Raw genomic sequence first — 12,425 nt, forward strand, 5'->3', positions numbered from 1 at the left:
TTTAGGTGCAGCTTGTTTACTGAAAGAAATTAAAATTTTAGCATTGAGTTTTAGTGTATTCTGTGTGTTTTTAACAAGAGCTGTTTAAAACGGCAACCAGTAGTTCAGAGGTTTAAGTTGAACCTCAATGTGCTAACAGAAGGTTTGAAGACAGACGACTGGAATGAGAGGAAGGACTGTGAGCAGGAGAATGTGAAGTAAAAGATATTTGAAAGTAGAAGAGGTATTAAACAGAACAAAGAAAGCAGAAGGAGAGGAATAGAGGAAGTGAAAGAGGGAGGGATGTTGACCAGATGCCCCCTAAATGATTCAGCTTTGTTGTTCTCTGGTTCTCTGGCGGCAGCTCCTATCAGCCATCAGCATCCAGCATCACAGACACAAAACATGCTCCTTTCCTGACTTCGTTGCTGCCTTGTCTGCTCTGTCTCGTGCTCTCTCTTAAGTAAAACAAAAACCTCTGAAATCCTTTCAGATGTGATATTTCAGGCTATGATTGGTTTAAATGTAACTCCTGGTTTGGTTTGAATAACCAAATATTTTTTGTTTATTGCTTTAACCATCAAGGCAACATCATAACTTTCCGTCCATCCTGAAATTTCCAAAGATTTCTTCCCGTTTTAATCTGTAACACATGTATTATGTCTCAATCTGCCTGTAGGTGGCGCTAGTTTTCCCTAACAATGACCCCGCCTCCTTCATGACAGCCTTCTATGGCTGCCTGCTGGCTGAGGTGGTTCCTGTGCCAATAGAAGTACCGCTGACCAGGAAGGTAAGAGGAAAACCGTCTAATTAAAATTTAAGGAATAGTGAAAAATATGTGGGCGTTAAATATTACTATATGGTGAAAAGTATTTTGTAATATTTAAAAAAAAGGCAAAACACCAGCCAGCAAACTGCAGTTTAATACAAGTAGAAGAAACCTTAATACTAATTTACATAAAACTGGATATAAACTGTTTATTAAAAAGAAATGGAAGCAGTATCCTTAATAAAACAGTAACTTTTATTATTTTTTGCACCCATGCTTGTTTTATTTAATAGTGCAGTCCTCAATTTTTCTTAGTATGGACGGTTCTGAAGACTGTAAAGCTGTTTAAGGGTCAGGTCATTGATGTAGTAGTTTTTTTGGCTGTTGCAGTATTTTCTGTTCAGACGGTGATTGTTGAAAAGGTGCGATGTGATTTCCAATGTTTGTGTGGCCAATAGCAGTGTTAACGGGCCACCGTGACTACAGGCTTCCTCGATGATTAATGGCGTCACGTTCGGGGATCTAGTTCAGAATTCAGGGAGCGTTCGTGGACCTTTGAGTGCCACGTCTCCTCAACAGCATCTAACAAAAAGGAGGCTGTAAACTAATCATGGGGTTGAAGGTTGGATAACCACCCCCTCCACATGTTTTGCTCAAGTTCAAGTCGATCCTGACAGGAGGTTTTGGATTTCTTCATTGCTTCATAGCTGGTGTGAGAGTCCAGGTTACTGCATGCATTGATTTCAAACAGCAAAAGTGATTGACTTGTTCTAATAAAATCTTCTTAGCTTTAGCAGTTCATCAAGTAGGAAATGTGACGCACACCATTTGTTTTTTGCTGTACTTTCACTGCATCGGTGGTACTGGTGCACTGTCTTCAGGCACAGGATGTTTGCATATAAAGGCCACAACAAAGCTCAATGTCTTGGCTGCTGCTCAACAAGAAAAGGATCCATGCCCGAGCTGAACTGTAGGTAACTGGATTACCAGTCTGCAGTGCTCAGTTATCAAATCAAATCAAATCAAATCACTTTTTATTGTCACATCACATGTGCAGGCACACTGGCACAGCACATGCGAGTGAAATTCTTGTGTGAATCAGGTTATCAGGTACCTTGCAGTTTGTTTCGAATCTCTTAGATTACCAAATACCCAAGAAAACAAGAATAATTCACACAGGTTCAGACATGCTCTGCTTTATATCATGAGGAGGGGATTGGTCATTAAAGGTTGACAATGAGGAGTTTCTATTGTTGGAAGAACAATTTGATAACATTTCTATTTAAATGTCGTCTTATTTTCTGAAGTGAAACTGCATGAGCAGGTTGAACAGAGGACGTGCAGCAGAGTCGTGCAGAGCTAATTCACACCAGTCAGTGGAGCTAATGCAACACTGGGGGGGATAGCACTGAAAACATGAGTCATTGGAAGGCACTTTGATTCAACACAGAGGCCGCTGAGCTTTGAGCTGAGGTGTAATGAGAGCCAAATGTCTCTGAAGAAGCGACTGCGCTGCTGCTGCCGTACATTTGTTTGAGTCATCGTTTGGACTGAGCGTAGCTCCGCATTGTAATATCCTCTGGGAGGAACCAGGAGGGCTGGTGTGAGTCTCGTAGTCAGTGTGGATTTCTGATGATCAGCCTAGTGATCACTTCACTACACCTTCCTGTCAGGCTGATTGTTTACAGAGAAGCAGGTAAATTATGATGTGCATCGAATCTGCAGTGAGCAACGAGGAAACAGCAGCAGGAACCGACAGAAACGCCATGTTTCCATCGTGTTTTCCCACACGGTTTTCCATCTTCTCACGTTGACTGTTGCTGTTTTATTTCATTAGCAATGTTTCTATTGCACCCAGCGAGAGCTGTTTATCTCACTGTGGCAACACCTACACTTACTAATTAGCATTTTAAAGTTTGCTATTCAGTGCTTAACCAGGAAGAGAGGACTCCCGAGATCTGAGATCTCCTTTGTGCTTTGTCCAACTTAGGCAGCAGCTTAATCGGCATTGGTTGCATCATGAAAGATGCACCTTATATACTTACTTTGAGGCTAAATCTCAGATAAAGGTATGAATATTGTGTCTAACAGAGAAGGCAAAGAGCAGACGTAACATTTGCAGACTGATGTAACTGCCTCAGAGTCGTTAAAAGCAGCTTGATTTCAAGCAGAGGAAGCAGTGAGCTTTAGGGGAAGGTAAAAGAAATCATTCTTGGGAGTTTCAGGAATAATTTCTTATATGTAGAAATTAGTTTGTAATATCACAGTTGAACCAGCGAACCTGACAATTTCACATAATCAGCACTGTAGATTTCCCCTTTCATGACTCTTATAGAACAGAGAAGCTGATGATGACCACAAAGCACTTACACATTGATTCCAATCCTGCTGATGACTCACAGATCAATGGTCTTTGTCTCTCTGCAGGACGCCGGCAGTCAGCAGATTGGGTTTCTGTTGGGGAGCTGTGGAGTGACTGTAGCTCTGACCAGTGATGCCTGCCATAAAGGGTTACCCAAGAGTCCCACTGGAGAGATCCCACAGTTTAAAGGTCAGAGGCACATGAAATTTATTCGTAAAAACATCCATACATGCATCTTTAATCCTCATACAAACACAAGTGTTGAATAAATCTAGACTGCAGTGGGGATTGTAGTTTAGAAATAAAATCAGCGTCCGTCTTTAGAAATATGCAGAAAAACTGCAACTTTTAACCGAAACCATTAAAAATCTTTAACCTGCTTTTTAGGACAAGTTCTGCTCAAATTTGAGTTTTTCAAATGCGTCATTATTTTAAAGAATCCATTTAGAAAGCAACTGTATTCAAATAATTTTAAAAAGACATCGGGACAACCTAAAGTTGTTAGGCAGTGGTGTCAAACAGAAGGCCCGGGGACCAGAGTTGGCCCTCCAACGAATTCAATCCGACTTCTCTGTATTTTTACAGCTTTTCTTACTAATAAAATCCTCCCTCATGGCCATGGACTAAAGTAATTAAATAATAGATAAACAATTGATTGTTAATTAATGTGTAATTTCATACATTTATCTCTTAAAGCTTAAACCCAAAGAGTCGTCCTGACAGATTTTTTTCTTTACTACATCACTATTTCTTTATCATCGAGAAAACAACTGAGACATAGTATTAAGACGACACTTTGCTTTATATATATGAAGATAGCTGAAGGATTCGATGTGTAAGTAAATGTCTTTACAGATTGACCCACTTAAGGCCAAAGTGGGCAACTGGTTTGACATCCCTGATTTAAGGCAAACATGAGGCCTGCAGGTCAGCTGTGTCAGGGTTTCACTTTTTCTGTTAACTGTTTGATCTGATTTCTGCTGTGTGTGACATGTAAATGAATTAAATCCAGATGTGTTTGGGTCTGGATGTGATTGTCATTTTTCATTGTGGCCCTCGGTGAAATTGAGTTTGACACCCCTGCAGGGAGGTGGGACAATCCATTCAAACAAAGCACATCGTGAAGGTAAAAGTGCATCCTCTGCCAAAGCTGCCAAAAAGCTCCTTTTTGCAGTTTTAAAGAAAGTGGTCCATGTTTTGTTGCTTTGCTCCAAATCTCCACTAGATTTATGAAATGATCCTCAGTGATTTTTAGTATAATCTCACTGGCAAACAGACGAGCCGAGCAAACTCTCTGTGAGCAATCACAAAATTCCCTCTCAGCTCTTTCCATTTCTTGAGCCGCAAATCCACAAAAAATAACCATAACCTTTATTTAAATCACAAATTCGAATCTTAATCCACCAGCAGACTCTTGCAATTATCAGGACTGAACATGATGTCCTGACAATGCGGCGTTTAAAACTTTCAAACTGGCTGAACGAGACTGCAGACAAACACGTGGTTCAGAGTTCAGAGCGTGGTCCCGCTGTTCAGTTGGATAAATGGACAGACTGATGACTGCAGACGGCTGGGTTTGAGTAATGGATGACAAGGAGACAGAGAGAGAGAGTCAGAGAAGTGGTAATGCAAGTCGATAGCAGAATAACTGACACGACTGAGGGAAGAGAAAAATGGATGCAAGTCGTGTGATGGAGGAAAAAGAGACGTTGGCGGTGAACGAAAAGAGAGAATCTCCTGCTGATTAATAACCACTGTTTGCTTTGCAGTAATGGATGTATAAATAGCAACATCATGCTAGCAGATTTATTGCTCCTTATTCAGCCTGGATTTAGTGTGTGTGTGTCATTAAAGTGGAGTGCTCCCCTTATTGATCAGCAGGCTATAAGCTCATCTCGTTCTGATTGTTTCTTCTGTCTCGCTCCCCTGCAGAATCAGCAGCAGTAAATTCAGGCATTAACAGCCTTCATGTACTCGGCAATCTGCATTCACTCGTTTTCATCCGTGCAACAGCTCAGCACGGAGAAAAACATCCTCATAATAATTATAATTTGTCTTTGTGAGGGCGCCAGTCGCTCTTGCAGCACAGTTTTCACACGTTATTGTTTTGCTTATATTCACAAACGGGTGCGATTGCGACTCAGCGTTAAAGGTTGGTAATTTGATCTGCGTCTCATCCAGGATGCCAGAATGAATCACACACTGACTCTGAGTTTATGTCTCTTTGAATTAAAGCATCTGCAAAGACAATTAAGAGATGAGGTGCAGCAGAGTAATGAGACGTGAACTGAGAAACTTTTTGTTTGTTTGTTTTATGACTTCAGTCTCAAACAAACTCTGTGATAGTTGTCAGTTGTTCCAAGTTATTATTCAGCATTCTCAGTTTTCCATGACTCAATGAATAAGGCTCAGTTTGCAGCCCACACTGTAACTCACTACATACATGTGTGGGTGGACGTCACATATTGGTTTGTGCGGTGTTGACGTTAGCCACGTTAGCTTATGCTACAGTAACACAGTAGTGACTGGAGACCACAGAGTGGACTGCGACCAATCACAGTCAGCTGCCGTCTTCAAATCGACTTTGGTGCATCGAGATGGTGATAAATTAGCAATAAGATGGAATCATTCTGCTGTTAGTTCTCATTAAGTTCACATTAACTGCTTGTACCTCATACATTTATACATTTTTCCATTAAATTCTCAAAGTGACGACGATTTAACTGCACAATGCACTCAGTAACTTACTGTTATTATATAGAGATATAACCAGAACACTAATCTGTCTGTTTGGTAGTTGGGGTTTGGTCCACCAGGGCCTCCGCTCCTGGACACATTGCCCGACCCCTACGGCACCTGCTGCAGGACATGGGCTTACAGGAGGATGGGCCCATGTCCCTTTTTCGGGCTGTACCTGGCCAGGCTCCATGGACTAAGGCTCAGCCACCAGATGGTCGCCCTCGGGCACCCTCCCCAGGCCTGGCTCCAGGGCGGGGCCCCAGTAACACTATCCCGGGCAGGGTGAACTGTTCCCTCGATGGTCTTGTCATAGGGGTCTCTTGAATCGCTCTTTTCCTGGTCCCTCACCCAGGACCAGTTTGCCACAGGTGACCCTACCAGGGGACAAAAGCCCCCCGACAACATAGCCCCTGGGATCCCTGGGACACAGATACCCCTCCACCATGATAAGGTAGTGATTCATGGAAGAGTTGATGTGGTTCGGGCATCTGACAAGGATGCCTCCTGGGCGCCTCCTGGGTGAGGTGTTCCAGGCATGTCCCACTGGGGGAGGCCTTGGAGCAGACCCAGGACACGCTGAAGGGATTATATCTCTCGGCTGGCCTGGGAATGCCTTGGCGGTGTTCCCCTGGGCAAGCTGGAGGAGGTGGCCAGGGAGAGTGAGGTCTGGGCTTCTCTGCTTAGGCTGCTGCCCCTGTGACCCGCCCCCAGAAGAAGATCGATGGATAATTTGTCTGCATTTTTATACTTGTTGTCTTCGTGTAAATAAAACCTTGTTGCACTGTCAGCAGCTGTTGCAGCAAAGCAGTGAAGTCCAAAGTTTCAGTTCTGTCGAAGAGAAAAATCTAAAAGCATTCATGTTGCTTTCTGTTCCTTTTCATAGTCAAATAATAGAATAAAGTTAATGTTTTTCTAAAAAAAAAAAAAAAGGCTAAGTGGAGTAAAATAATCCTTTAACCAGCAACACGTGAACGTTAAAGGGATGTTTGTTTTGTCTCCATGGGCGTTCAGGCTGGCCGAAGGTGATGTGGTTCGTCACGGAGTCCAAACACCTCTCCAAACCACCCCGAGACTGGTTCCCACACATCAAGGAAGCCAATCAGGACACTGCCTACATCGAGGTAACTCAAACGATGACAGAAACACAGATGCATGTTCTCGTCAGGGCATCAAAACATTTCCACCCGTGTTGTTTCAGTCGTGAAATCAATGCTGCTACATGTCCTCCAGCTTAGAATCTCACCACAGCTCGGTGGACGCTTCGCCGCTCAATCCTGTCGTCCTGTCTGATTGATTTGAATCTAACGTCTCTAGTAATTGCACGGGCAGCCAGGTGAAATGTCTCCCTGATTGCTCTGCAGCTTGAAAAAGGCTTAAAGGAAAATGATTAACGAAAACGGACGATTGAAAAATGACCTTTTATTTTTAACAGAAGCCACGAATCAGTCGAGATGGGCGAAAGTATTGCGGTGCACTTTATAGTGGCTTAAAAAGAAATGTTAGTTTTTCAGTGACATTAAAAAAGAAAAATGTTACGACTCAAAATGATTCATAGCGACCAATAATGTGCATTTGTCCGACTGATGTCAGACTTTTCAGACAAAGAAAGAAAGAAGAAAAGTGTACTTTATTGGTCCCCGTGGGGAAAATCCCTCTCTGCATTTAACCCATTCACTCAGTGAAGCAGTGGGCAGCCACTGGGCGCCCGGGGAGCAGTGTGTAGGGACGGTACCTTGCTCAGGGGTACCTCAGGGTAGTTGTTCAGGGGAATCGAACCCCCGACCTTCCGATCATGGGGCCACCACTCTACCTACTGAGCTATCCCTGCCCTTATTAGATCTTATTTTGTGCAGACTCTCACTGATTACTGTCACTGCACAGCACTCAGACATCATTTAGGTTTTTGGGAAGTTAGTGTAAAAAAAAAAAAAAAGCCTTAAATTTAACAATCAATATTTTTAAAAATTGCTTATTGGCTGAGCTGCAGACACTAATTTGACTCCACTAAAAAACTGAAACGTGGACGTGGATGTTCTGGGTCTCGTAGATACTTTAAGTAAACACAGTCTGTAAATAAAAGATGGGGGAAAAAAGTCTGTGGGGGAAGCGGTCGTTCGAGGAACTGCAGTTTTTGGTGCTTCCACTCTGGCTCTCGTTCGTGCTTGGAAGAAGCACACGTGGAATTTTTGTGTATCGACGATCGTCACGCACGCGGGAACAAACCGCCTCGTCACTCTGCTTCTGTTTCTGTCTGTCCAGTATAAGACGTGTAAGGACGGCAGCGTCCTCGGAGTGACGGTGATGAGGATAGCGATGCTCACGCACTGCCAGGCCATCACACAGTCCTGCTCATACACAGAAGGTAGTACACACATTTACTCTTGTTGATTAAACCTCTGAACAGCGCTGCTGTCCTGCTACGGTCGGCTGTTTCTCTCCGACGCTCAGATGTTGAAGTTTGACTTGCTCTGTTTCTGTTTCTCAGCTGAGACCATTGTGAATGTACTAGACTTCAAGAAGGATGTAGGACTGTGGCACGCCATCCAGACAGTAAGAAAACTTTTGTATGAAACTACAATTCCAAGACGATAGTTTTGTTAAACAAACTCTTTGCCTCAAATATGAATTTACTTAAAAAAAATGTAACTACAGTTAAAAAGCTAGTTTGTGCCCCAGAACTTAACATATATAACATACATGACGTGAGACATGCTCTGTAAAATCTACTTAAATTACTAAAAGTTCCCAGTTCACAGTGTTTATTGCAGTTGTTATATGAATTAATTTTAAATGTATATATTTACTGCCCAGTTACACTTTCCTCCGCCTCCTGGTGCTGAAGTTCTGCATCTTAACCCGTTTCGATCCACCACACGTGCACATATTCAGTCCAGCTGTGATTATAAATACCAGTTCTCCACCCAGTCTGGCTTTAATGTGCACCTCGAAGTCTTAGCCAGACTAAAATGAAGCCAAATCTGACACCATCCGGGTACCAGAGGCAGAACAAACCTGAGCGCGCTGACTTTTGGCCTCAGTTTGCTCAGTTCAGCGGCTCTCTGCCGTCAGATTAATGCAGTGCGGTAAAGGAAGCAGCATTTCTTTCCGAGCTGCGGTGGAGTGTAACGTGCCTTTGAGAAGAAAATACTCAGGTCAAGTACTCACGTACAGTATGTGAGTAAATCTGAGCTGAAAATAATCAGCTTTCTGTCCGTTTCACTTCTTTAACTCTGCACATCTTCATCTCTGTTAATGTGTCTCTGTGTGCGTCTGTCAGAGTGTGATGAACATGATGCACGTCATCAGTATTCCCTACGCCCTCATGAAGGTCAACCCGCTGTCCTGGATCCAAAAAGTCTGCCAGTACAAAGGTGACATAACATATCTGATGAGTCTCCTTCTGTTTGAAATGACAAATTCAGTCATTTAACCGGCGATGTTTTATTTCCAGCTAAGGTGGCCTGTGTGAAGTCGCGGGATATGCACTGGGCTCTGGTGGCCCACCGGGATCAGCGGGATGTCAATCTGAGCTCCCTGCGGATGCTTGTGGTGGCTGATGGTTCAAATCCCTGTAAGCTAACAGTCTTTTTAATATATGTTTAAAGTGTCTCCTTTACCTGCTAAATATCCAACTCACATTTATTTGTACACTGATAATGTTTAGTGATGTAAGATTGGTTTTTTTAGGAGTTGGGAGCTTCACTGTTAGTGTCCAAGGTCAAAGTTGACCTTCAGAAGAAATATCTAGAAGCCACATCAAACAAAAGGGCATGAAAAACATCATAAAACATCAAAGTTAGTGTAGGCCTTACCCTGTGTTCTCTGAGTGCTCTTATTCCAGATATGTTTTAGTGGGTTCAGATCAAATGACTGATGAGCTGAAGAGGCATTTCCCCTAAAACATTGCTGCTGGATTGTTCGTGTACTCACACCTGCAGGGCCCTGTTTAAGTGTTCAGTGTATCCAAGTTACCTGAAAAACATTTCTTTATTTAGATCCTTTTCAAAAAAGTTAACAAGAGATGCGTAAAAGGTTACATTTGGAGCTGTGACTGGTTTATTTTATTGGTTAGTTTCTAAAAGCTTAGAAATGAAGAAGTAATCATTAAAACCAGCAATGAGCCGCCTCTGCTTTCGCAAAAAGCCTTTAAGTGTTTGATTGTCTCTCAGGGTCGATCTCGTCTTGTGACGCCTTCCTCAACGTCTTCCAGACGAAAGGTTTGAAGCCGGAGGTCATCTGCCCGTGTGCCAGCTCCCCCGAGGCGCTGACTGTGGCTATACGCAGGTACACACACAAACACACACTCTTTTCAGCTGTATTCACCACAAGACACACAGATATAATTAGTACAAATTTATTTGCTTTCTAGCATTTAAAGACAAACTTTTAGCGAGATATTTCTACTTTATAATGGCTTTAACCTCCTTCCACTGTCCTTTTTTACTATTTTATGACCTTAAATTTACAGTTTCATAGGTTTTAAAACACTAAACTTACACTTCCACCTCTTTAATCATCCAGTCTGTAGTTTAACATCTGAACGCCACATTTACAGTCAGAGCAGCTGCCAGTCACATGTTGGCTTTTCATTTTTTTATTGATTAAAACACTTTGAGGCTGAGTGTTTGCATCTCTGCTTCTGTGTGCTAATAAAGAGCTTTTCCTCGCTGGGTGTGGGGGATTATGAGCTCTGTGTTTAGAGGAAAACCTTTAAACTTCACTCACACACATGTTTATATGGTATTTGTGAGGACCTTCACTGCAGTTCTTAGCCTCTAATCCTCACTTCAGCCTAAACTTAATTACCCTTAAAATGTCCTGGTAATGACTGGGGACAGAGTAAGTGCTCTCCTCCCTAAACTGTCCACACTTTCTAAAAACACCCGAACTTTCCAAAAACACTGAAGTTGCTTCCTCTTTTCTAAAAAGACGTGTCGCTGTCCTCACGTCGCTGAAGTATTTTGACTTTGTTAAAGTACTGCAACGTTTAAATTGCACTTCCTAAAACTTCTTCTTCTTCCATTAATGTGCTTGAATTATGAAAATGTCTTCAGCCTCCAAAGAGGTCCAGTCTTTCAAAAATGGCCCCAAATGTAACCGTTTTTGAAAATGTCAGTTTTCCAAAATAACTTTTACTGCCTCCATAATTTAAACAGTCTCCTGACTCTAGAAATGTTTCCATCAATGCTGTTGTGTCATAAATATATCATTTATTTTCATGATATTTTGATTTTCAGGTTATTTCCCTGGACTGTCTTTACTTCCCCAAGACGTGTCTGGACTCTAAAACTAATTTGTAGCTACTTACTTCTTACACACACTTATTTCTGATAAATGTTGTGTTTTCCCTCCTGCAGGCCGCTGGAGGAGGGCACCACCCCTCCTGGTCGCGGCATCCTGTCCATGCAGGGTCTGAGTCACGGCGTGATCCGGGTCGACTCGGAGGAGAAGCTGTCGGTGCTCACGCTGCAGGACGTCGGCTCCGTCATGCCCGGAGGTGAGACAGATGTCCAAAAAGCAGAGTTTGAACCGAGCACTGCTGAAGTTGTGATACTTTTTTTAATGTATATATATAATTTACGTTTGTCCGCTAAAGCCAAAGAGTAGTCTGCTTTCAGCATGATGCCGTCATGACTCTGAGCGATTGTTTACTTTATTTTTACATCTATCGAACCTGCGCAAGACTTTTGCTTGTTTTGTTTATTTACTGCATGATTTCAGGATTTGTTTTTAAGGAGTTATATATGTTTTTGGTATTGATGCACTTAATTAAGACCTTAAAGGTAGAGTTAAGGTCATTAAGGTCAAAAAAGAGACTCACTGTTGTCCTTATTTCTGACTTACTTCATTCTGCAGGTAAGAATCACGAAATTAGTCAACAAGAGAAAACGGTTTCCTTTCCCTGATGGGAGACGGAGTATTTCCTCCGTGCATGGGAGATGGAGGAGGAAATACCTGCCTTACAAATACCTGATTTGAAGTCTGGGAATAGTTAAAACTTTTATTTTAACTTTGCTGTAAGACGACACTGTAACCAGTAAGAAAGGATTACCCAGAGCGTCTGTCTTTCTGCCTGTAGGTCTGATGTGTGTAGTGAAGCTCGAAGGTGTTCCCCAGCTCTGTAAAACAGACGAGATCGGAGAGATGTGCGTTTGTACTGTTGCCACGGGGACCTCCTATTACGGCCTGGCCGGTATGACCAAGAACACGTTCGAGGTGAGAGCGTGAATGCTTCGGTTGTTTATTTATCTTGTGTGCGTTTTGTTTACATGTCGTGTCTTTAAAACCTCTGCAGGTCTTTCCCGTGTCCAACAACGGCACTCCCATCAGCGAGTTCCCCTTCACCAGGACCGGCCTGCTGGGATTCATCGGACCTGCAGGTCTGATCTTTGTTGCTGGGAAGATGGACGGTCTGATGGTGGTCGGTGGGCGTCGGCACAATGCTGACGACATTGTTGCTACGGCGCTGGCTGTGGAGCCCATGAAGTTCGTTTACAGAGGACGGTAAGCGTTAATATTGCTTTAATTTCTAAGCAGGTTGTTTCTCGTTATTGTGGAGCTTGTGTTTAATTTAGA

The 12,425-nt window shown here is 42.8% G+C and overlaps 1 protein-coding gene across 10 annotated transcripts in view; it reads left to right on the plus strand.

Moving 5' to 3' along the window:
- LOC147307855 (disco-interacting protein 2 homolog C) overlaps positions 1 to 12,425 on the plus strand; it is a 202,086-nt gene that overhangs the window by 158,156 nt on the left and 31,505 nt on the right. For all 10 annotated transcript variants that reach the window (XM_086272273.1, XM_086272275.1, XM_086272276.1 and 7 more), the window contains 11 exons: positions 659 to 769; positions 3,176 to 3,299; positions 6,861 to 6,970; positions 8,109 to 8,211; positions 8,335 to 8,399; positions 9,127 to 9,220; positions 9,301 to 9,420; positions 10,019 to 10,133; positions 11,207 to 11,346; positions 11,929 to 12,065; positions 12,145 to 12,353. In XM_086272273.1, coding sequence (XP_086128399.1) covers positions 659 to 769; positions 3,176 to 3,299; positions 6,861 to 6,970; positions 8,109 to 8,211; positions 8,335 to 8,399; positions 9,127 to 9,220; positions 9,301 to 9,420; positions 10,019 to 10,133; positions 11,207 to 11,346; positions 11,929 to 12,065; positions 12,145 to 12,353 — 1,328 coding nt within the window. The remainder of the gene's footprint in view (positions 1 to 658; positions 770 to 3,175; positions 3,300 to 6,860; positions 6,971 to 8,108; positions 8,212 to 8,334; positions 8,400 to 9,126; positions 9,221 to 9,300; positions 9,421 to 10,018; positions 10,134 to 11,206; positions 11,347 to 11,928; positions 12,066 to 12,144; positions 12,354 to 12,425) is intronic.

This window comes from Aulonocara sp. 'chitande type north' Nkhata Bay, linkage group LG18 (assembly GCF_057382095.1).
Source record: "Aulonocara sp. 'chitande type north' Nkhata Bay isolate Kocher_YH1m ecotype deep benthic linkage group LG18, A_spYH_male_GT1.1, whole genome shotgun sequence".
NCBI classification, from domain to species: Eukaryota; Metazoa; Chordata; class Actinopteri; order Cichliformes; family Cichlidae; genus Aulonocara; species Aulonocara sp. 'chitande type north' Nkhata Bay.